The sequence below is a fragment of the Natrix helvetica genome (genome assembly GCF_964273705.1).
Source record: "Natrix helvetica genome assembly, chromosome: 9".
Taxonomy (NCBI): Eukaryota; Metazoa; Chordata; class Lepidosauria; order Squamata; family Natricidae; genus Natrix; species Natrix helvetica.
This window is the reverse complement of record NC_138560.1, coordinates 28,088,543-28,111,763: the sequence shown is the minus strand read 5'-3', so window position 1 is coordinate 28,111,763 and position 23,221 is coordinate 28,088,543. Positions and strand designations below refer to the sequence as shown.

Here is a 23,221-nt window from a genome sequence, read left to right as displayed (position 1 = left end):
AAAGTTTGGGTGCGCGTTATAAACGAGGGCTGGGGTGGGGTGGCAGTGGCGGCCGGTCCATTGAGGGCGCAGGCGAATTGTAAATTTCCAGACTGCAGCCTCGATCCCGGCCTCAGGCGGCGCCGCGCCGTGCTCAATAGTCGCAACTCAGCTGCCTGCCACCTTTCCCCTCCTTTGTCTCCCAGCCGGGGCGGCCCGTCGCCAAGTTGCGACTATTGCCGCCGCCGTTCACAGGACCCGCCTCTCACCCTCTTCCTCCAGTCGGCAGGAGGAAGAGGGTGAGAGGCGGGTCCTGTGAACGGCGGCAGCAGCGGCGGCAATAGTCATGGCCGCACGTGTTCAACAACGTTTTTTTGTCAATTACAATGCTTGGTGTGAAACAAAATTTTATACCGATTTTTAATCGAAAATTAGGGGGTGCGCTTTATACACGTGTGCGCGTTATACTCGAATAAATAAGTGCTATTGCTATTACGTGGAAACACCACTTCCACCCTGGGACACTTAAAGCCATTTTTGAGTCCCTTTAGTAGTGAACTAATGATGTCCTTGGCAAAGAGTAACTTTGTACCCTGGCAAGGTGGCCATTTTACGTGTTTTCTTCCCATCTTCTGAATTAGCATGAATGCTTATGTAAATTGTACTGACCTTTAGTGCACCTCACAAAGAGGGTAGGCAGCCAGGTGGCCCCATAGTTTTAAATGTGGGTCAATCTCAGGGCAACGAGTGGTGGATTCCCTGCCCTCCTTTTCCCTTCTACCCTCAGTTATCCGTTGGTAAGAAAAGCAGCCACCAGTCACTCTCCTAAATTTGGAGTGGAGTTTGGGGGAGAGGCTCAGATTTTGTTTACTTGTTTTTTGTTGTGGGACCACAGATCATTTTTGGTACGGATGATCGTGTGAAACACAACCATAACCTCATTTGCCTGAAATGCCCTGGGTGTAACAACTGAAAAAATAAGGCTGTCCTAGAGTTTATTATGGGGCTCCAATATAATTTTAGTTTTGTCTTATTATGTGAACTCTAACCAACTATATGATACCAAGATGAAATATACATCTAGGAGAGTCAAGTCACCTCTGGGAGAGCAGTAACTTTCTTTTGTCACATTCTGATTACAAAAACTTACCGGAGTGAGCAGTGCAGTGAAACAATGGTGTCTTATTTACAGCTGCAGTTAAAAACAATAGCTGCAATATCAAATTCAGCTTTTACGGTAACATAAATTGTTACCTCATAGCATGTTTTTTTATTTACAGAACTTACCTGGGGATTTATGGGCTTTCATTTTAACAATAGCTAACATGAGCAGAGTCATTAATAGCACAGGAACAAAACTCCCATCCAGTAGAATGTCCTCCCACACTTGTGCCCACATTTTCCTAATGCCAGAGAAAAGACAGTTCCAGTTAAATGGCTCTCAGACAGTCCTAACAAAAAATGGGTAGCTCCATTCTGTTCTATCTGACAGGTCTTCTAACATCAAGCTGGCTGTCCTAACATTCCTTTGCATGAAAGCTGTGTGGCTCTTCAGAGCTGAGGGTTAGAGCTTATCCATCATCGCCAACAAATCACATTCTTTGTTGTTTGTCTCATTGTGCTGTTCCGACATCTCAAATTCCCCCCTGATACGATCTAGCTCCTCGTTCCGTTGCTGGTCCTGTTTCAATAAATGTTGCAAGTAAGTATTTATGTAAGAATAGAAGTGTAGACAAAATACAATATTACCCTAAGACAGTATGAATGAAAGTGTATGAATTCAAAACATCTCATTTGAACAAAACAGCTCTTAAAAAAAATCAATCCACTCTATTAAGAACCACAGTGGTGCAGCTACATCTGCTGACTGCCGGCTGCCTGCAATTTGGCAGATCGAATCTCACGAGGGGTTGACTCAGCTTTCCGTCCTTCGGAGGACCGTAAAATGAGGACCCAGATTGTTGGGGGCAATGTGCTGACTCTTGTAAGCCGCTTAGAGAGGGCTGTAAAGCACTGTGAAGCGGTCTATAAGTCTAAATGCTATTGCTAATGTTATTAAGCTGATACTTATATTCAGTTTTAATAATATTCAGCCTTAATTTCCTTTAATTTCAAGCTGTTAATATTTATCTCTATTTTCAGCTGAGGACTTTCCTCTATCCACAATACCCTTTTATTTACAGTATTGGTGAAGAATCATGTAAGATTAGTATATTTTGATAGTCTCAAGATGTTCTCTATAAAATATGGGCTAGAAGATTAATTAGATGCTTTCACACTTGGCTGAATAATCATACCCAGAGAGCTCACTAGTTTTGGCTAAAAACAAGAGTTACATGATCATCTGTGAAATAAGCTGTAGAAAATCCTGCACTGAGCACTTAAGCTTTAACCTTTAAGGATTTTTCCAACTTTATACTATAACCGTGAGGGGGAACCTATGGCACGTGGAGCCACAGTTGTTGGCATGGCAGCCCTCAGTTCCGGTGCGAATCAGCCAGCTGATTTTTGGCCTTCTGGAGGGCCATGGGAGGCTGTTTTCACCCTTCCCAGGCTTCAGGAAAGCCCCAGAGCCTGGGAGGGTGCAGGGGGGTCATGTGCATGTGGGGGGGGGGGTTTCACCCGCATATGCAGTTGCATGGGTACGTGTGCACACAGGCGCAATTTTGACACACCTTTAGAAAAAGGTTTGCCAACACTGTACTATAACACTCAAAACACTTAGACACTCAAAAGAGCCATTTGGACCCGTTTCCCACAGAAAAAGAGGGAGAGAAATGAAAAAGAAAATGAGAGAGGGAGAAGAGAGGGAAACAAATCAGAGAGAGAAGTGGGAGAGAAAGGAAGAGAAAGGAAGGAAGGAAGAGAAAGGGGAAAAGAAAGAAAGAAATTTCCTCAAACCTATGACAAAAGCAATGGCAAGCTAGATGTCTTGCCAAGAAAACTGCAGTTTGCCAGAAGGCACAAATTGGATCCAAGTCTGATTTTTTTTAAAGGAAATAACAGAGATGGCAAAAAATGCATCTAAAAATAATATTACTTATCATTTTGGATAATGTATTATATTGTCAAACTCAACAGAAATCAAAATAATATGTTATTGCTGTTAGTACAATCTTGCCAGCTTCTCTCAACTTAAAGTTCATTATGAAAAGGTTACAGAGGAGCAATTTCCCACCATTAATAACTTTATTTTGGATTTGCTATCATATTCAATGAGAAAGAAAGAAAAAGAAAGAGGGAAAGGGAAGGAAGGCTAGGTTAGGTTTATTGGACTTATATGCCGCCCTTCTCCCAAAGGACTCAGGGCGGCATACAACATAAAAACACATATTACAAAAGTTAAAAGAAAGATTAAATAGAATATCCAAAAAACCCAATAGATATTTACAATGAGATTTAGAAATTAAATTAAAAATAACAATTAAAATTAATAATGTATTTTATTCAGGCCAGTCCGGCTTGCTGGAAAAGGCAACTTTTTAGGGCACGCCGGAAGGACCGGAGGTCGGGAATTATGCAAAGCTCCGGGGGCAGCTCATTCCAGAGGGAAATGGCTTCCACAGAGAAGGCTCTCCCCCTGGGGGTCGCCAGACGACACTGCCTGGCCGACGGCACCCTGAGGAGGCCAACTCTGTAGGATTGTACTGGATGGTGGGAGGCTACCGGTGGCAGTAGGTTGTCTCGCAGGTACCCTGGGCCTAAGCCACAGAGTGCTTTGAAGGTCATAATTAACACCTTGAATCGCACCTGGAAAACAACTGGCAACCAGTGCAGGCCGCCTAAAAGGGTTGTAACATGGGAGCACCTAGGTACCCCCATGACAACCTGCATGGCTGCATTCTGGACCAGCTGAAGCCTCTGGGTACTCTTCAAGGGCAGCCCCATGTAGAGAGTGTTATAGTAGTCCAGGCGAGAAAGGACGAGGGCGTGAGTGACTGTGCACAGGGCATCCCAATCCAGGAAGGGGCGCAACTGGCATACCAGTCAAACCTGGTAAAAGGCCCCCCTGGTCACGGCCGTCAGGTGTTCTTCTAAACTAAGCCGCGTATCCAGGACGACTCCCAGATTGCGGGCCCTCTCTAAGGGGGCTAAAATTTCTCCCCCTATCATCAAAGATGGTACAAGATGCACAAATCGGGATGACGGAAACCACAGCCACTCAGTCTTGGAGGGATTAGGCTTGAGCCTGTTCGTCCCCATCCAGATCCGAACAGCCTCCAGGCATTGGAACATCACATCAAGGGCATTGTTTGGGTGGTTTGGGGTAGAGATGAAAAGTTGGGTATCATCAGCGTATTGATGATACCGTACCCCAAAACCACGGACGATCTCGCCCAGCGGTTTCATGTATATGTTGAACAGGAGGTGTGAGAGAACTGACCACTGGGGCACCCCACAAGTGAGGCGCCTCGGGGTCGATCTCCACCCTCCAGTCAACACGAACTACGATCGATCCAACAGGTAGGAGGAGAACCACCACAAAACGGTGCCCCCCCACTCCCAACCCCCCGAGTCGTTGCAGTAGGATACCATGGTCGATGGTATCGAAAGCCGCCGAGAGGTCTAATAGGACCAGGACAGAGGAGCAGCCCCTGTCCCAGGCCTGCCAGAGATCATCAACCAACGCGACCAATGCCGTCTCCGTGCTGTACCCAGGCCTGAAACCCGACTGAAACGGATCCAGATAGGCAGCTTCGTCCAGGTACTGGGGAAGCTGAAGTGCTACCACGCTATCAAGAACCTTCGCTACAAAGTGAAGGTTGAAGACTGGACATTAGTTGGCTAAAGAGGCTGGGTCCAGGGAAGGTTTCTTAAGGAGGGGCCTCACCACTGCCTCCTTCAAGGCGGTCTCTCAATGAAGAGTTGGTAATCGCCCGGAGCCAGCCTCGTGTTACCTCCCGGGAAGCCGAAACTAAGTAAGAGGGACACGGGTCCAGCACACAAGTGGCAGCACTGAGTCTCCCCATAATCCTGTCTATGCACTCAGGAGTCACAGGCAATGTTCCCCCTAAGGTGCATGGCTGCGCGACCACGCACGTGGCAAGAAAACACCGCGCAGTTTTCAACTGCCGCACAGTGATTTCTACTGCCACAGGCTCCGGAAGCTGGGGAGGTCCTTTGCAGGCGGCTAGAACTGGCCACCTGCAAAGGACCTCCCCGGACTTGTTTTGATGAGCACAGGGCGACTGATGGTACTTGTGAAGTCCCAAAGCCCCCACCGCCACCAGAATAACTGCTGCCACCTCCTCCTCCTCTAACAGCACTGCCGGATTTGCCGCCCGGCGCTGCGGCTGAGATGAAGCCGCCAAAGCTCCAGCCGGCATCCCCACGCGTGGCAGCAGCGCCTCCCCCTCCGCTCGGAGCACCTGAGCTGAGCCCCGCATCACCCCTGCCCCCTCCTCCTCCGCTGTGCTTTTGAGAAGCCATGAGGCTGCAGGAGCCAGTAGGAAGACGACGGAGGGGGTGGGAGCAGGGGAAAAAAGGCCTCATGGCTTCTCAAAAGCACGGCGGAGGAGGAGGGGGCAGGGGTAACACGGGTGTGTGTGTGTGTGTGTGTGTGTGTGTGTGTGTGTGTGTGTGTGTGTGCACACAAGCAAAATACCCTCATGGGCTAGGATCACAGTGGCGGGGACAGCGACGACTCCTCTCGCAGTCCCAGTGAAGTGAGTAGCTGGCTGCACAACACAGGAAAGCCACGTTGCGCAGGAGACTCCTCAGCGCAGTGCCAGCCATGGTCCCCTTCGTGTTGGCTTAGGTAGGAGGGGAATGGGGAGCAGCAGCAGCTGCTGTCGCCAGATGCAAGGAGGGAAGAGCTCCAGCTCCTGCGCAAGGAGAGCCCTGGCAAGAAAAACCCTGTGCAGCGCAGGAGAGCTGGAGCTCTTCCCTCCCTGCATCCAGCGATGGCTGCTGCTCCCCATTCCCCTCCTTCTTGAGCCAACATGAAGGGGACCGTGGCTGGTGCTGAGCTACCTGCGAAGGACGCGGAATCTCAAAAAGCAGCCGATAGGCTCGTGCTTTCTTGGGGCGGAGAGCAAATCGCGGGGCAGGGTCAACAGGGAGCCACAGGACAGGGGTCAAGTCACAAGTAGCTCTCTAGGCCATTTATAAAAATGCTGAAGAGCACTAGGCAATGGATGCTGAATCATTTACTAGTTACTAGTGGGATGATTTAAGCAATTTTAATTATATTGGACAGCAGTGCCTACATTTGATCCATCTCAATCACAAGTATATCAGGGGAGACTTTGCCAAACACTTTAATGAGATTAAGGTGCATTTATATCCAGAAGTGGGATTCAGCTGGTTCAGACCAGTTCTACCGAAATGGTAGTAATGATTCTGTGCAGTTCAGAGAACCAGCAAATTGCACTATCGGAAGGCCCTGCCCACCTCACCCCGCCCTCTATGTCTTGCCTTCACCACGCGGCCCAGCTAATCTCCGCACCTCGCCTGCTCTGCTCATCAAAGGTAAGCATGCCACCCGCACACCTGTTGCCAGGTGGGAGAACATACCATTTCCCTGCTCTGGCTTTGCCCCGGCCCCTCAGCCACCCTGGCCGGGGAACGTGCCATTCCCTGGCTCTGGCCTTGCCTCGGAGCCTCCACTCCAGCCTTGCCTGGGCCTCTGCCTGCTCGAGGCTTGCGGGCCGGATCCAGCCTGCAGGGTGCTTAGATCTGGCCTGTGGGACTGCCCAGGAAAGAGCAAAGGACTGGCCCACAGTGCCTCTGCCAGCGAAAATGGAGCTCAGGAGTGCCGCACGCATCCTTCCCGAGTTCCATTTTTGCTGGCAGAGGGCTGTAGGAGGCCATCGTGGCTGAAAACAGGGCCTCGATGAGTAACACTGAGCTGGCCAGGCCCCCCAGCTCCCCCAGGATCAAACATAACCCTTATGCAGCCCTCAATGAAATCGAGTTTGACACCCCTGCTCTATGTCTTTATCAATCCGGAGCTACACTTCCTACCCCCATTTCCTTGATTGTCTTAGGAGTCTTTACTTCCATTTCATGTATGTCTTCTTTGTGCTTTTCCAATTCATCCATAATGGATTCTTAACATTTCTCATTTTCCTTTTCACAGAAATGGATTATTTGTGCGTGTGCTTTTAATTTTTTGTTTTTCATGATCTATTCCAGATTTATTAATCTGGTAGGATTTTGAGCCGTGGTCTGCTACCTTCCTTTAATCTGGTTTATGATTAAAACAAGCTTCTGGAAGTCCTAGCTACATGACTGACCTCCCTCAGTTTTTCCTCTCCCACTTTTCTTAAAAGCCATGGAGAAGGTGGGGCCTCTCCATGACTATGAGTTATAATGACTTCTTTTGTTTGGAAACAATGCTATTGTCAGGCCTGTAGTTATATTCTTTTTAGGATCTTTGGCCTGCCACACTTTCTTATAATTTTCTATGCTGTTTCATTAGTGTAGTAGTTGGGAGGGGGGGATAGAAAGGAGTAGGATTGTGGAATGTATGTTGGCATTCTTTTATAGAAGCCAAGGTCATCTTTTGTCTCCGCATCTCGACACCTGGCCGGAAGAAGATTGGTGTGCATGTCAGCGTGGAAGAATATGATTGGAACATGTGATGGATTTGTGGGTGTGGGGATAAATGATGAACTTTCAACTGGGTGAACCCAGAGGATGTACTTCCAGAGTTGGAATTTCCATAGCCGTGCTAACATGCCTGCGGAATAAATTGCACCTTTAAGGATGTTTTGCCTTGGACAATGATTTATTTCTGCATGGTATTTAGAACCCTAACAGCTATATTTCGTTGAATGTTGGTCACAGGGAACAACCAATCAGGACTGGCTTTGGTCTGCATATGGGTCCATGGAAGCTTCTAACTATTTTGCACAGAAAATATTTTTTCAGACTAATCCACAAATAACAGTAGAATATTATGAATGTGTGCTGTCTAAAAATCATCTTATTTGTGTATATTTATGGTAGATGATCTATGGAGGGCCAGAGATAGGGGTTGTTCCTCTATCCTGGTCCTATTAGATCTATCAGCGGCTTTCGATACCATCGACCATGGTATCTTATTGCGCCGGCTGGAAGAGATGGGCGTGGGGGGCACCATTTTGCGGTGGTTCCGCTCCTATCTCTCCGACAGGACGCAGTGTGTGTTGGCAGGGGAGCAGAGGTCGACCCTGAGGCCACTCACTTGTGGGGTGCCTCAGGGTTCGGTCCTCTCGCCCCTTCTGTTCAACACATATGTGAAGCCGCTGGGTGAGATCATCCGTGGTTTTGGGGTTGGATACCATCTGTACGCTGATGATACACAGCTGTACATTTCCACCCCAAACCACCCCGAGGCCGTCGAAATGTTGTCCCGGTGTTTGGAAGCCGTGCGGGTCTGGATGGGGGACAACAGACTTAAACTCAACCCTTCCAAGACTGAGTGGCTGTGGCTACCGGCGCCCCGATTTAACCAGTTGACGCCATCACTGGCCATAGGGGGCGAATTATTGCCCCCCGTGGAACGGGCGCGCAATCTGGGTGTCCTCCTTGATGCCCGGCTGTCGATGGATGACCATCTGACAGCCGTGGCGAGGGGGGCGTTCCACCAGGTTCGCCTGGTGTGTCAATTGTGCCCCCTATTGGATCGGGACGCCCTACGCACAGTCACTCATGCGCTGGTGACGTCTCGCCTGGACTACTGCAATGCTCTCTACATGGGGCTCCCCTTGAGATGCACCCGAAGACTGCAGCTAGTTCAGAATGCGGCCGCGCGGGTTATCATGGGAGGATCAAGATACTCCCACATAACACCATTCCTGCACGAGCTGCACTGGCTGCCTGTGGTTTTTTGGGTGCGTTTCAAGGTGTTGGTTACTATCTTCAAAGTGCTCCATGGCATGGGACCTAGTTACCTGCGGGACCGCATCTCACCTCATACATCCCTACGACCTATCCGCTCTCACAGGGAGGGACTCCTCCAGGTGCCATCCGCCAAGCAGTGCCAGCAGGTGGCGCCTAGGAGTAGAGCCTTCTCTGTGATGGGCCCAACCCTCTGGAATGACCTCCCTCCCGATATTAGAATTACCAATGACCTCCCCTCCTTCCGACAGAAGCTCAAGACTCACCTGTTCCGACTAGCTGGCTTAGCTGATTGACAGTTCCATCTTCCACCTCCTGGCAAACATTTTATTGGGGAATTTTTAAGGGAATTTTAATATTTGTATTTTAACTAAGAATTGTACAGTATATTTTTTACCTCCTCCGTCTACGTCCACGTCTATGTCTATGTCTATGTTCATGTCTATGTATTTGTATATGGTTTTAACATGACTGTACACCGCCCCGAGTCCTGCCTAGGAAAGGGTGCGGTCTAGAAATAAAAGTTATTATTATTATTATTATTATTATTATTATTATTATTATTATTATTATTATTATTATTAACTGGAAGAAAAACATTAAGAGGGATATGAAACTTAAAAGCTTACATATGCAAATTGAAGTTGGACCAGTTAAAAGAAAACCTGTGTTACTTATTTTTGTAAAGAAATAATAAGATGCAGCAACAAATGTCTACCTGGTCTGCATGGATATTGAGAACTTGATAGGATAACTCCTCTGGATGAGTCAGGGCAGCGTGTCTTAAGAGATCAGAATAAATACAATTGATTAATCTCCATGTATTGACTTTTTATCACTAACTCACATACTCAGGAGAATGACCCCTGGTATTTCAAAGGCCAAGGGTCACTCTGGATATATGGAAGACCCACCCCCATTGTTACTACCATTTAAAGCCAAGTATCATACTCTTCCTCCTCATCAGTGGTGAAAAGATTCAGACGGAAACCACCCTCTTTGACTAGGGGCTTCTTGATCTCCAAGCCACCCATCAGCCTGGCTAATAAATTCAGCTCTTCTTTAGCAAGAGGGTTGGGAGCAGTGTACTCCTGCATTGACAACAGAATTTCTAAGAGTTATGGAAAGAAACACGTAAGTTACACAATCTGATCTAATGTGAAATGTTATTGGTGCTAATTATAGGTTTCCCAATTTCTCCTATCTGGAAACAGTAGGCTTGAAATACCACTCCCCTCCCCCCCCCTTTCACTTAGTAAGTAGCCCTGGAGTAAAGCAGAATCCATCTTAGTTGCAATGGATATAGTCAGATCCCAACAGAAGGAAAGAAACATGAAATCAAACTTTAAACAGTTCTGCAGAATACTCTGAACAAATAGCTTCTAGACAAAGTGTCTGTTCCAGTGTAGTAATCCAGGGATTTAGGATATTAATCCTGAAACAAACAAATGAACAAAATGAAATGGGAAGCAAACAGAGCCTTGCTCTGTGTTTCTGAGGGTAAATCAAAGGCACTGACCTTAGCACGAGATGCCAAGTTTTTGGTGGCCCCTGATACATCTGTCTCTACAGGCCGGCTGATGCTGTATCTAGAGATTAATTCAATTTAGGTACATGAGAGCCATAGAGGAAAATTGCTGAAAGTCCCAAACTGAAATGCTGACAACCATGACTTACATGTTTGTCCCCAGTCTAATGACTCTGTCTCCATGAAGGTCAAATGAGCCTTCCCGATACGGAAGAACATAATTTCCTCCACTGCTGAACTCGATCCTCTGAATTTCATCTTCTTTATTGTTATAAAGTCTGTAACATTGTAAAATGTAAATACCATTTCCTTTTTTTCTTATACAATAGATAGGAGAGTTTGGGGACTAAAAAATTCACTCATCAACCCAACCTTGTAAAGACCCGTTATCCCCCAAGACACCTTGTAGTATGAAGCTGGGGATCCACATCCATTTGGACTGGTGATCAGCACCTGATCCAGTTAAGGATAGTTTAGGGAAAAGGTAAGTCAAAGGATTCACCTGATGAGTCCAGGGATCTCTGTCCCCCAAGGAACTGAGCTTGAGGTTGGCAGCACAAAATGGCCATTGGAATTCTGCACTTTATCTTTTAAGAGAATGGAAACCTATAAAGAAATACCAAGACTTGTCAATAAATCTGTTTCACTTGGAAATCACCTATGCTAAACATTTTAGCAATAGCAATAGCATAATATAGACTTATATACCCCTCCATAGTGCTTTTACAGCCTTCTCTAAGCAGTTTACAGAATCAGCCTCTTGCCCCCAACAATCTGGGTCCTCATTTTACCCACCTCGGAAGGACGGAAGTCTGAGTCAACCTTGAGCCTGGTGAGATTTGAACTGCCGAACTGCAGCTAGCAGTCAGCTGAAGTATCCTGCAGTTCTCCACTCTAACCACGGTGCCACCTCGGCTCTTTTTACCATTATCACCCCATAGAAATAATGTGTAACATGCCAACCCTGATATGTATGTCCTGAAAAAAGATGAGCAGCGTTTGGCGGATGAGCTGAAGTTCCCCAGCAGAGAGCAAGACGTAGGTCTAGGAAAAAGAATCAGAAGCGACAACATCTGATGAGTTCTCAGTTCTTCTTGCCCATTTTCAAGCCAAGTATTTCATATGGCCTCATATCTGATTATTATATTTATTTTGGTGATAGGTTGTAGGACCCCACTTTTAAGCCAAATCTCTCAGTTCCAATGATCAGATGAAAATCTAGATGCAGGTGCATCATGCTTATACGGTTTAGAATTAATTTCATAATCCAGTGGTGGGTTCCAGAGCACGCACATGGATCATACTGTCCAGCGACGCCTCCACGATGCTCCAGCTGCTCAGCAGAGCATCGCGCAGGCATTGTATGCGCTGTGCGCGGAAGCGCCAAAGACTTTAAAGGACAGGTAAGGAGCTTGGGCGGGCGGGCGGGCCTTCCAGAGCACCGTACCGGAACGGTACTCGGTGCTCCGGGCAGGCTCTGGTACGCCCGTACCGGGGCATACCACCTGCAACCACCACTGTCATAATTCATTTAAAGACATGATCGACCTGTTTGATCTTTCACTGATGGTGTACCACTGAACCATCACTGTTCATTCTATGCCCTGGCTGCTCATACAATATATTTAACTACAGTCTAGTTAACTAAAATATAGTAATTTATTTAATTTTCTGTGACTTTTGGGTGGGCATGAGAGACTAAAGCATAAACGAACTGTATCGTATAGGTATGCATAACGGGTAAGGTTAAAACTGTAGATGGTTACTTAGGAATTTTAGGGTGTCATGAACCCAGCTCATCTGCAATTCACTTGTTCCTTCCATTAATTTTATTCCCAGAAAGGTAAATCTACTTTTGATAAAGCTATAATTCTTTCTATAATTTACTTTGCCTTTTATTCTTTTATACTTTTTCTGTACAAAAGATAGAAGGTACGGCATTCATACATCAATGAACTTGCGCATGGTAACATCAATTTGGTTCAGAATTTTGGGTGATTCATAGACAAAATCCTTAATGGCATCCAGGTGGTTGAAAGTGATGAGCAGAAGGTCCTTGGGTCGAGGGCAGAGGAGAACTTGGTACTTGAAAGCCATAGTCATTAGATCATAAAGCTACAGAAGAACCAAGAGATATCAGTTAATCATAGAGGCCAGATCAGCGTGGCAGCATTTATAAAGTTACTAATGTTTTGCTAGAACACAATAACTGACTTAGCATCTCATTTCAATACAGCTAGCAGGATTTTACTTGAAGAATATCAATGATCCTGGTTAGCTTTCAGTGCAATGTTTGTTAAAATGCAGGAAATACATTCATGCCCAGGACCTACCAACAATATATTGCACATTATTTACTTAAATGCATATGGTGATGGTTAGAATTAAAAATATTAAGATATACAGATAGTCCTTGACTTACAACAGTTCATTTAGTGACTATTCAAAATGACAACATTGAAAAAAGTGACATGACCGTTTTTCATATGAACGTTGCAGCATTCCCATGATCACATGATCAAAATTTGGATACTTGGCAACTGGCATGAATTTATGACAGCTGCAGTGCAGTGGTGGGTTCAGTGTGGTACAGCCCGGTACGAGCAGCAGCCACCGTACTGGAATGGTGCTTTGGTGGCCCCACCCACCCGCATTCCTTACCTCTTTTTGAGGGAAACGGGCCAACTGAGCATGGGCACACAGCGTACTGCCGCCTGCGCGACCTCGCCGAGAAGCTGGGGCATCACAGAGCGATGGCGTGTGCAGCGTGCGTGCCTGAGGTGGACGTCCGGCCCTGTCGCAGCATACTGGTTGCGACAGGATCCGGAACCCACCACTGCTGCAGTGTCCCAGGGTCCTGCAATCACCTTTTGAGACCTTCTGACAAGCAAAATCAACGGGGAAGCCAGATTTGCTTAACAACCATGTTACCACAAGTGGGATTCAACCGCCTCTCACCGGTTCTCCCGTTAGTTAATTACTTTTGCAGTTTGGAGAACCGGTGAAAAATAAAGTGCAAGAAAGGGTTTTTTTTTCTCTCTCTCTCCCTTCAGTTAATAGCTCCATTTAACAGTTGCAGCTGGAATGCAGCTGATACACGCTGAATCAAATCAATAAACAACAAACAGGATTAGGGCAGGGAAACTCATCAATCACCCATCTAGGGAAGGGATTAACCTCTTCCCTTCAGGAAGAAGGACAAGATTACAAACATTTTGATTATAAAGAGTATTAAGTAACACTTCTGTGATCAATTGTGTGGTCCAGCCAGCTGTATTGCTTCTGCTGTGAAGCACCCAATTTAGAACATAGAATAATAGTTAATGGCTTTTGCCAGCACATCCAGGCTTTCAATTAGCTTGAGCAGCTGCTCTTAGTTTCCCTCTCAGCTACTGTGTTTGCTTTGGATTGACTTTTTTTAAAAAGGGGAATGGCTGTTTTAAGTTTTCTACATTGTTTTAGTGGTGCCTGGCACTGTCCTTTTGGGGTGTACTTCCCTCACTCTTTTTGAAAGCCTCTAGTCATGGAGCACCCACAACTTCTGAAGACAAAACTATTCCATTGATTGATTGATCTCACCCTTAGGAAATTTCTCCTTAGTCCTAGGTTGCTTCTCTCTTTGGTTAGTTTCCATCCATTGTTTCTTGATGTGCCTTTTGGTGCTTTGGAAAATAGACTGACTCCCTCATTTTTGTAGGCGCCCCTCAAATTTACTGACAGAACAATAAATCAGTGGAACAATTTGCCTCCAGAAGTTGTAAATGCTCCAACACCTGAAGTTTTTAAGAACTTCCAGTGTTTAAGAAGTTTTTAAGAAGACATTGGACAATCATTTATCTAAAGCAGGGTTTCCTGCCTAAGCAGAGGGTTGGACTAGAAGACCTCCAAGGTCCTTTCCAACTCTGTTATTCTATTCTATTCTAAATATTGGAAAAGTGCTTTTTTATTGTGAGTTGGACTAAGGAGAAATTTCCTAAGGGTGAGACCAATCAAGTTGCCATGCCCACCCAGTCACATGACCCATTCCCCACAGAAAACACAGGGAGCCACAAAACCAGATTAGGTGTGGCTGGGGTGGTGGTGGTTCATGTGACTGGGTGGGAGTGATACTGAGTTGGCCACGCCCACGCACTCACATGGCCACCAAGCCACAGAGCTGATAGTAAAAAAATTGAATCCCACCACTGCATGTTACTAATTAAACAACTGCAGCGACTCACTTAACAATTGTAAAAAAAATCGTAAAAAGGGGCAAGATTCATTTAACAACTCTCTTGCTTAGCAACAGAAATTTGGGGCTCAATTGTAGTCCTAAGGCGAGGACTTCCTGTAATAAACAACAGTGAAAAAGAACAGTATGAAATTAATTGAAAGCCCTCAGCTGATAAAGCAAATGATTTGAAATATCTCAGCAGCAAACTTACTAGACATTATCACACATGCATTCTGATATGTATCTAAACATAAATCTTAAATGTGTATGTATACTTTATATAATATAAAGTAAATAGGTAAGTATTCACTTACCACATAGTTTCTTGAAAAAGATTATAAATAGTTCATTGAAGAATACACATGTAAACACATTAATGAAATATTCAGATGCTTTCCCTTAGCAAAGAAAATCTTGGTATCTATTTTGCTCAATAACAGTATTGAAGAAAAGTGATACGAATGGAAATCAGCAAATGAGAATTGAACATACAAATGAGTGAAGCTGAAGCTGAGCGTTCAGACTGCCATTTTGGAAGGCTGATGAGGAGAAGCTATGGGATGGACAAGTCCAGGGGGGACATGTTTCAAGGGCTAAGCTCACTTGTTGGTTAAGAAAGCAGAAAAAGACAGGTAGACATTTCATAAGACTACATGACACCATATTTTGTCCTTAGCTATAAAGTCAGTAGCATTGATGTGATTAAATACATGCACTGAAAATCAGTATTTCAGATCATTTTTCCCCTTCCATGTGCATCTGTGTTTCAAGTTGTGTGAACTTAACAATGGCTTTTCTTGATTTAAAAAAAGGGTTACCCAGATTCATAAGAAGACATCTAGAGAAAAAGAAAGGTTTGGCCTTACCTTATCCATACTGGGGGCATTTAGTCTCATGATGGAGGCATGAACCAACCGCTCAAAAACTGCCCTTAGGGCTTTCCTGGAATAGAGTTCCTGCGGCTTAAACAGCTCATCCATAAAATTTTTATTGAAGATGCCCCCAATGATGTCATTCATCACTGAAAAGATAAAATAATAATAATTGTTAGAAATCAATTTAGTTTCCCCAGGAAGAAGCAGGTGTTTTGCAATGTAGAAGACGTGCTGGCAAGGCTGCTTTTTCACTTGAACTTCCTTGCCCCCAGAATATCCCTCCATTGAACAAGAGGCATGCAGAAGATTATTTCCTGATTTCTTGCTAGGGATTTCACTAGACTGATAGCAATGCAAGAATTGGAAAACATTTTCTTATATTTGGAAAGGAGATGCTCAAAACTGCTTCACCATTGTTCCTACACCAGGTAATTCCTTCTTTCAACAAGGAATTGAAAGGAAATGTTTTCAAAATCCAAGAGGCATATTTTTCACCTTTAGCAGTTATAATTTGCAACATTAGTTTTTGCATTTCCATAGTGCTTCAGTTCTGCTTCTTGCAGTTGTGACAAAAACATTTTAAATATGATGTAATTTATTGTGAAAAATTATTATATCTCAGTTTTAAGATTCTGCAATTAGTTGGGCTAAGCTCCTCAGTCATTAAATAGTAGAAGATCCCTTTTTCTTATGAAAGTCACATTTTAGGCACAGTAGTTTAATTATCAATATTTGGATGCCCTACTTGCCAGGAGAAATATTCACAGTGGCATTCAGTTAAACATTTGTTTTTTTGTTGGTTTGTATCCTGCCCATCTCACAGTTTGAGGCAACTCTGGATGGAGTTGTTTTTTCTGCCCATGAGATCCATAATCTGGATCTCCTGGCTTTGAAGAACTCTCTACTCCACGAATTACCAGGAGTTAATGACCTTCAACACTTAAGTTACTGACTTTCTAACTGTGACTGTGTATGGGAGGATCAGATACCAAACAGGTTGGAAATTATCAGCACTGCATCATCAGATCTGAGATCAGATTCAAATTTATTACAGAAGAGTTGGCGGTTCCTGAGGTTGATGAAGACACTGTTAAGTATTATCCAATATTATCATTTTCCCTATCCATAGTGGAGGGAGACAAAAATTGAATTTCTTCAGTTCTCCGCACAACTGTCAAATCAATTGTGACCCCACAACACACTTAATTAGGCCTGTTGCAAATATATTGGCTGCATTTGCACAGCTTACTTTTAAACTGAGGTGTGGGGTTTTTTGGAGCTTCATATGAATATACTTTAACCTAGCTTACATGATTGAGTGAATTATGCAAAACCAGAAAATGGATTAAGGGTATATCGTATGGACATTCCCCACAATGCCTTTTCTATCTGCCACTTTAATTTTTTCCCCTAGAATTATTCAGCCTAGCATCCAAATGTGTTGCTAATCACAGAATCTCCAGAGACAGATATGCAGCACAATTCCCTCTGGACAAACTTTGAAACGTAAAATATCTATACAAAAGCCTTCATCACTGTTGTGTGCTGATGAGACTCCAAATCAGAAAACCTGTTAGCCATTCAGTACTGACCCCAGTGGAAGAGCCTTTTGCATTGTGCTACCCCCACAACACAAGGCATATTCAGAGGGTAGGGGGTAGGTGCTTAATGCCTCGTTTTTGACTGGGGATTCCTGAATTGTTCCAGGACCTGTAGCAGAAGCCTGCTGCAATTTGCACTTGGAGTGCCCTGAGACTGAACCCCCCAAGAAAGTGATTACAAGAAAGGAAAGCTACGCAGCCACTGCATTGTACATTTACCATTCGGAGCGGAGTTCTTTTTATAAACCTGTTGCTCAAATCTATGCACATTAAGCATCTTTTTCCTAAATAAATGATTATCCCCTAATTTACCTGCAAGACTATGGTACAGCATAGATAAGCGGATCAAAGGTAGGACACTTGGGTAATAATTGTGGCTGCCACTAGTGCCCACTACAAATTGCAATGATGCCAAATACTACCATTATATACATGAGTTCCAAACATCTGATGCCATACCCCAGGCAGGCAGGCAGGCTCATGATAATGCCACACACGTGCTGTTATTTACTCCCCACAGACACTCATTGTTACAGTCTGCTTTGCATCCCTATCTGTTAAATTGATTACACAAACAAAAATTTTATGACAGTATGAGCAAATGTGATAAAGTCATACTGAGTGGTACTGAAAATATCTTCAAACAATAAATTTTGGGATAGAGCAGATTTCCCCATCTTGGTGTCTTTTCAGATGCCTTAGAGTGGAAATTTCATCAACCCCAACCGTGCCCACGATCTCTGATGATGATGGAAAGTGAACCTATACATCTGGAGGGCACCAATTTGTGAAGATTAGATTAGAAGTAGCAAATTAAGGCAGTTATGTGCAAGAATGGTTGCCCTGGTTACTAATTCTACAGCAGAAGCAACTGATAGTATGAGGGGAAACAAAATGGACCAAAACTGTTTGCATTCTGCATATGAACAATTAGACATTATTCATGCAACCAAGAGGGTTTCATAGCATTTTAGAGTTGGAAGGCTATAGGGCTACAGGGCTACAGGGCTACATTTTAAAACAACATGGAGGCTAAAACTGGTGCATAATGCAGTATCTGCATCATGCCCGCATGCCAGACATGCTACTACATAGACTTACAGAATAAAAGGAGTTGGAAGAGAGTCTGGAGATCATGTAGTCCAGGGGTCAGCAAACTGCGGCTCTGGAGCCGCATGTGGCTCATTTCTCCCTCTGCTGTGGCTCTGTCACCGGTCGGTGCCACAATTTTGAGAGGAGCTTCTGGTGGGAGGGGCGGGTGAAGAGAAGCACAGTGCACCAGGAGAAGACTCTATGGCAAGGGGAGGGTTTTCCAGTTGACTCCACAATTGATAGGGCTTTCGATTATGACAGGAAGAGGAAAAAGTACGCCGCGCTAGGAGGAGACTCTATGGTGGGGGAACTGAACTTCCGGTCAGCTCCAGAATTGAACAGGGGGCTTCCGGTTAGGACCTTTATGGCTCCTGGTGTTTTCTTTTCTGTGGGAAACGGGTCCAAATGGCTCTTTGAGTGTTTAAGTTTACCGACCTGTGATGTAGTCCAACGCTTGCAAGAGTCCATAACATCAACACTCCTGATCGATGGCCATTCAGTCTGTGTAAATGCCTTTAGCAAAGGAGAGCCTACCGTTCTCTAAGGCAGTTTCTTAAACATTTACACACACACACACACAGATGCATTCCTTGTCACTACCACTTACCAATTTTCATTTGATAGGATATTAATAGTTATTTTTCAACATAGGCTGGCAAATACATTCGATTATGTGGACCCAAGAGGGGTACTAGAACCACACTTTAAGAAACACGGCTAATAGGAGTCTTGTTCCATTGTTGAACAGCTCTTACCAATACATTTTTCCTGATATCTATTCAAAATGGATTTCCTTGCTATTTAAACTTGTTTCTTGTATTGTTTTCTGAAATAGTTCCGAATAATTCTGCCCTGCCTTCTTACATGATAGCCTTTCAGATACTCGAAGACATATCCCAACCTCCAAACATTCCTTGCAACATTTTCCTTGCATTCTTACTATATTGATTACATTCCCATGAACAAACTCGAAAATAGTAATACAGTCTCCTACTAGGTAGTTTGGCAGCATTGTGGGGATTAGTTGTTTAGCAGAGAGATGGCATGGTGGGGAGAAACTCCTTGTGTCTGTTGTTTTGGTGTGCAATGCCCTATAATGTTGTCTTGAGGGAAGATGTTGAAACAGTTTATGTCCAAGATGTGAGGGGTCTGTAGATATTTTCCCAGAACTCTTTCTGGCTAAGAAGTTTTACTAGTTCCTCATCTGTTCTTCATCATTGAACAACATGATGCAGACTTACTTAAAATGCACTGAAGCATACCTGTTGACAGAACACCTTTTTCTAGTTATTGAGCCCAACTCAAAGTGCTGGTTATTATTTATAAAGACATTGATATAGTTACAAGTTACGTCAAATACTACTTTTTGCCACATTATTCTGATTCTCATATTGGGTGATCTACAAGAGGCCTCTTCAAGGTTACATCATCTTGGGAGAAAGGGGTAATTAGACAAGCAGGCAGCCTTTCTTTGTGGCCAATCCTCATTTGATATTTATTTCTAGTACTGACATTGTACAACACTGTGAAAACATTTTTTCCCTGTAGACCTTTGAAGCTTAATAGTGACTGGGTTTGCTACTGTTTCTTCCTTTATATATTTTATGTTTTGGGAAGAATAAAATGTGATAACCATGGTTATGATTTCAGTAAACAGGCTTTTTTAGTTTTGTACTTTGACTCTCAAATTTGCTGATATCAATTAAATGTTTGAAATAATTAACTGCCAACCTTATTATAATGAAAGTGTAAGATGACAGAGGGGTCTATAAGATGTCTTCTTATGACTGGGTTTGCTTCAATATCACTCCATATTGATTTAAAATCCATAAATTTGTTTATATGGTGGGAAAAGAGTAATGTTTAATATGAACATGATTCTGAATTATGTACCTAAATGCAGAATCAATCTATGTTTTAAAAACTATGGAACTACAGAATGAGGCATATAAAATATACTTTCTTTTATAATGGAAAGACAATGTCATTCTAGATTGATAGATTCTAGATTAACTGTTTACAAATTGTTTGTGCCAAATGCTGTGTTTAAAATGGGTTTTTATATTTTTATTTTTAAATTAAAGCAAATAAACAGAACAAAACAAGCAGATCTTGGAATTCCAAATGTCATCTTAATTCTGTCAGTTTATAGTCAAATTAGAGCAGGGAATTTTATTGGCAAAAAAGATTTGATTCAATTTAACCTTGATCAAGTATTGTCAAATAATGTGTAGACATTTATAAAGCATTATCTTGAGTGCAAGACATCTATAGCTAGTAGAATGCTTATTGCCAAAAAGTATATTAAGTACTACTATGAGAATAGGCAATATTTTTTAAATGGTTATTAATTTAAAATATATTTTCACTTCTAGAATTTTCTTTCCTTTTCCTGGGTCATGAATGCATATTATCACCATCCAAATTTATCCTTGAAGAATGTGTCTCAATGAGTTCCCTGGCTGCATGAAGATTTGAACTCAACCTCACAATCTCAGCTGGTGTTTCCCGGCACGTTTGACTCCGACACCATCTCCAGACGTTACTGCAAGAAGTTGCACTTTATGCTAACTTCCAGACTGAAGAAGATTGCTAGATGCATGCTTTTTCTTCCTATTGCTTTTGCAGCCTATTATGAAAGGTAGACCTTTTGTAGTTATGCTTATTTGAACCCATTATTTTTCCTAAGAGCAAGCATCCCTTCGTTTCATCCCTTGCTGGAACCATAATAATTAGTGCTAGAAAATAATTTTCAAAGGGACGGGAGCCATCTACTGTGGGAAACAAAAACAAAATTTCATAGGATGTCAATAACTGAAATACAGAATATAGTATACGTGTTCCTGGATAATCTGCATTATCAGGCATGAATAGATTAAAAAGCGAAGCCAGAAACAGCACAATTAATATTTTTAGGATGTTTTACAATAGGTCAAATTTGTCTTGTCTAATGACAATATTTAACCTGGATTAACAAATTGGCCTGTTCAACAATGATTCCTATAGTTTTTTCTATTTTATTTATTTGATTTCTATAGCTGTCCATCTCAACACCTTTTTGAGCCCAATAAGGTGATGGATTTGCCTTATAACACATAAAACAGACCAATCACTTCCACAACTTAAACACAACAATTTTTTGTAATTGAGTAACTGCTCTGAAGAGATTTTCTGGCAGCATCCTTCAACATACTGCATATACATAGTTTGGAATCTCAGGGCAGGTCTAAAAATGTTACAGTACCTCGTCTCCTGTCCACATCAGTCCATTCATCTACACGAAGCATAAAACAGAAAAAATGGCGGGTCAAGTACTAAGAACACACTGAGAACATCGCGGAAAAGAATTGAAGAGGGATGTACATTTTTTTAGTCTTCCACTTAATAAGATGTTGCACAGCAGAAGACAGCTATTGAGGAGTATTTAAAGTGGCAGTGATATAGGTGTTATGAAATGGGATTGTATCACTTTTCAAGCCCATTTCACACTCTGGAAAAGAATGACATTTTCCCAGCATTAAAAATTCTTGAAAATGAAGCAACAGCTCAGCAGCAGCTCAACTTTTATCGTGTCCAACTACAAACAAAAAAATTATTCACAGGGAACCAAGCTATGCTGAGACAACCTCAGATCCACATGGATGGGCTATTGTTTTAGAGTGATTCCATGTTTCTCAACAAGAAGAATCTGCAGAACCGGATTGTTTGATTTCACCTGAAGCACAACCTGGTCAAACAACCAAACAAATATTACTATTTTGTTATTTTTCAGTCTATCCATTTCTCATAGAGTTTTGTTTTCAGAACACATAGAGGTAAATAAACAAAGCTAAACTAAATTCGGGTGTTTTTGGCTCCAGAGGTCCTGAACGATTGGAAACTAATAAAAGAGAGAAGAAACCTGGAATTAAGGAGAAACGTCCTAACAGTGAGGACAATTAAGCAGTGGAACAGCTGGCCTCCAGAAATCGTGGGTGCTTCATCAGTGGGTTTTTTAAAGAAGAGACTGGACAGTCTCTTGTCTGATATTGTATAGGTTCTCCTGCTTGAGCAGAAGGTTGGACTAGAAGACCCCCAAGGTCCCTTCCAGCTCTATTCTAGTCTAAATTTGAACCCGGTGTGTGTGTGTGAAGGTCTTCCTACTAGCCACCGTCATTCCCCCGTGAACTGATTTATTCTCATCTTGGTGTTTGGTTTCTCTGGTTCACTTTCACACCCAGGGCTCCATTTCTGATACACACAGAGTAGTAATAATACCTCTTAAAGGGAACGCCAGCTGTTCTTGCCTGAGAGGGGGCCCTTCTCCAAAAGCCCAGAAAGAAGGAGCCTCCTCGGGCTCGGGAGGAGGCCGGAGGAAAGAGGAGCCTGCAGGGGACAGAGAAGCCCCTCGGTCTCCCTACTTTCCCCCCCCCCCTTGGGCCCGATTCCAACCGGGTCCAGGGACGAAGGTCGACCACAGCGCTCTCTAAGAGGTTTCGTCATCAAGAACAAATATGGCCTATTCCCACTTTGACTGCGCACTTTATTGCTATGGCAAACAAATCAGGCTCGGATGGGCGCCAGCAAAGCTTTGCCCTGGGGGTCGGCCCGGCCTTCCTCCCCAAGCGCTGCGGGGAGGCGACGGGGCCTGCACTCTCGGGGCCCCTCCCGGCGGCCCCCTGACCTTGGCGCGCCTTGTCTCCCGGGATGCTCTGCGCGCGCAGCCGCTGGTCCACGATGTACAGCATCTCCCCGCCCAGGTTGAGGACGAGCAGCGGCAGCGTCCGCAGCGACATGGCGGGCGGGCAGAAAGAAGCCCCTGCCGGCGTCCCGAGGCGGCGAGAGGAGCGTCGCGTCGTCGCCAAGGTAACCGGAGGCGGCTTCCGGTCGAAGGAGGCCGGATTTCCATAGGCGCGTGCTCTTCCGGGCTGGCCTGAGGGACAAAGGGGGAGGGGAGGAGTAAACGAAGGCCAATCGGCGAAGAAGAGGGTGGGACGATATCCTCCCGCGCGGAATGAAGGCGGGTCCCTTGAGCTGCGGAGGTGAGCGCTGTGCATTTCCCCTCGCGGCCTCTAGAGGGGTGTGTCGCAAGGACCGCTCATTTCAGGCGCACCCACGGCGCTCAGCC

General features: G+C 44.2%; 2 protein-coding genes across 5 annotated transcripts in view; one reads left to right on the top strand and one right to left on the bottom strand.

The window, feature by feature from the left end:
* The window catches only part of MYCBP (MYC binding protein), a 227,919-nt gene that overhangs the window by 115,939 nt on the left and 88,759 nt on the right, over positions 1–23,221 (top strand). The gene's annotated exons all lie outside the window — the stretch shown is intronic.
* OSCP1 (organic solute carrier partner 1) lies at positions 1,069–23,071 on the bottom strand. 4 transcript variants are annotated; one of them, XM_081962414.1, is made up of 10 exons: positions 22,778–23,043; positions 15,413–15,567; positions 12,281–12,448; positions 11,297–11,377; positions 10,836–10,939; positions 10,483–10,611; positions 10,325–10,394; positions 9,757–9,896; positions 9,524–9,587; positions 1,069–1,660 (listed from the first exon to the last, which is right to left on the bottom strand). In XM_081962414.1, exons 1-10 carry the CDS (start codon positions 22,887–22,889, stop codon positions 1,544–1,546), a joined length of 1,140 nt encoding a protein of 379 aa, XP_081818540.1. In that variant the 5' UTR covers positions 22,890–23,043; the 3' UTR covers positions 1,069–1,543. The 4 variants fall into 4 exon arrangements, with proteins under 4 accessions (XP_081818540.1, XP_081818543.1, XP_081818542.1 ...); XM_081962417.1 differs by lacking the exon at positions 22,778–23,043 and adding an exon at positions 22,372–22,674; XM_081962416.1 differs by lacking the exon at positions 22,778–23,043 and adding an exon at positions 18,124–18,560.

What these genes read in the sequence shown, in the direction of transcription:
- OSCP1 (XM_081962414.1), bottom strand. Translation starts at nt 22,889, where the DNA reads ATGTCGCTGCGGACGCTGCCGCTGCTCGTCCTCAACCTGGGCGGGGAG. An exon ending in CCATGCGCAAGTTCATTGAT is followed by an intron (nt 11,378 to 12,280) that starts GTATGAATGCCG and finishes TCTTTTTCCTAG; the next exon opens with ACCTACGTCTTGCTCTCTGC. An exon ending in GAGATCCCTGGACTCATCAG is followed by an intron (nt 10,612 to 10,835) that starts GTGAATCCTTTG and finishes ACAATGTTACAG; the next exon opens with ACTTTATAACAATAAAGAAG.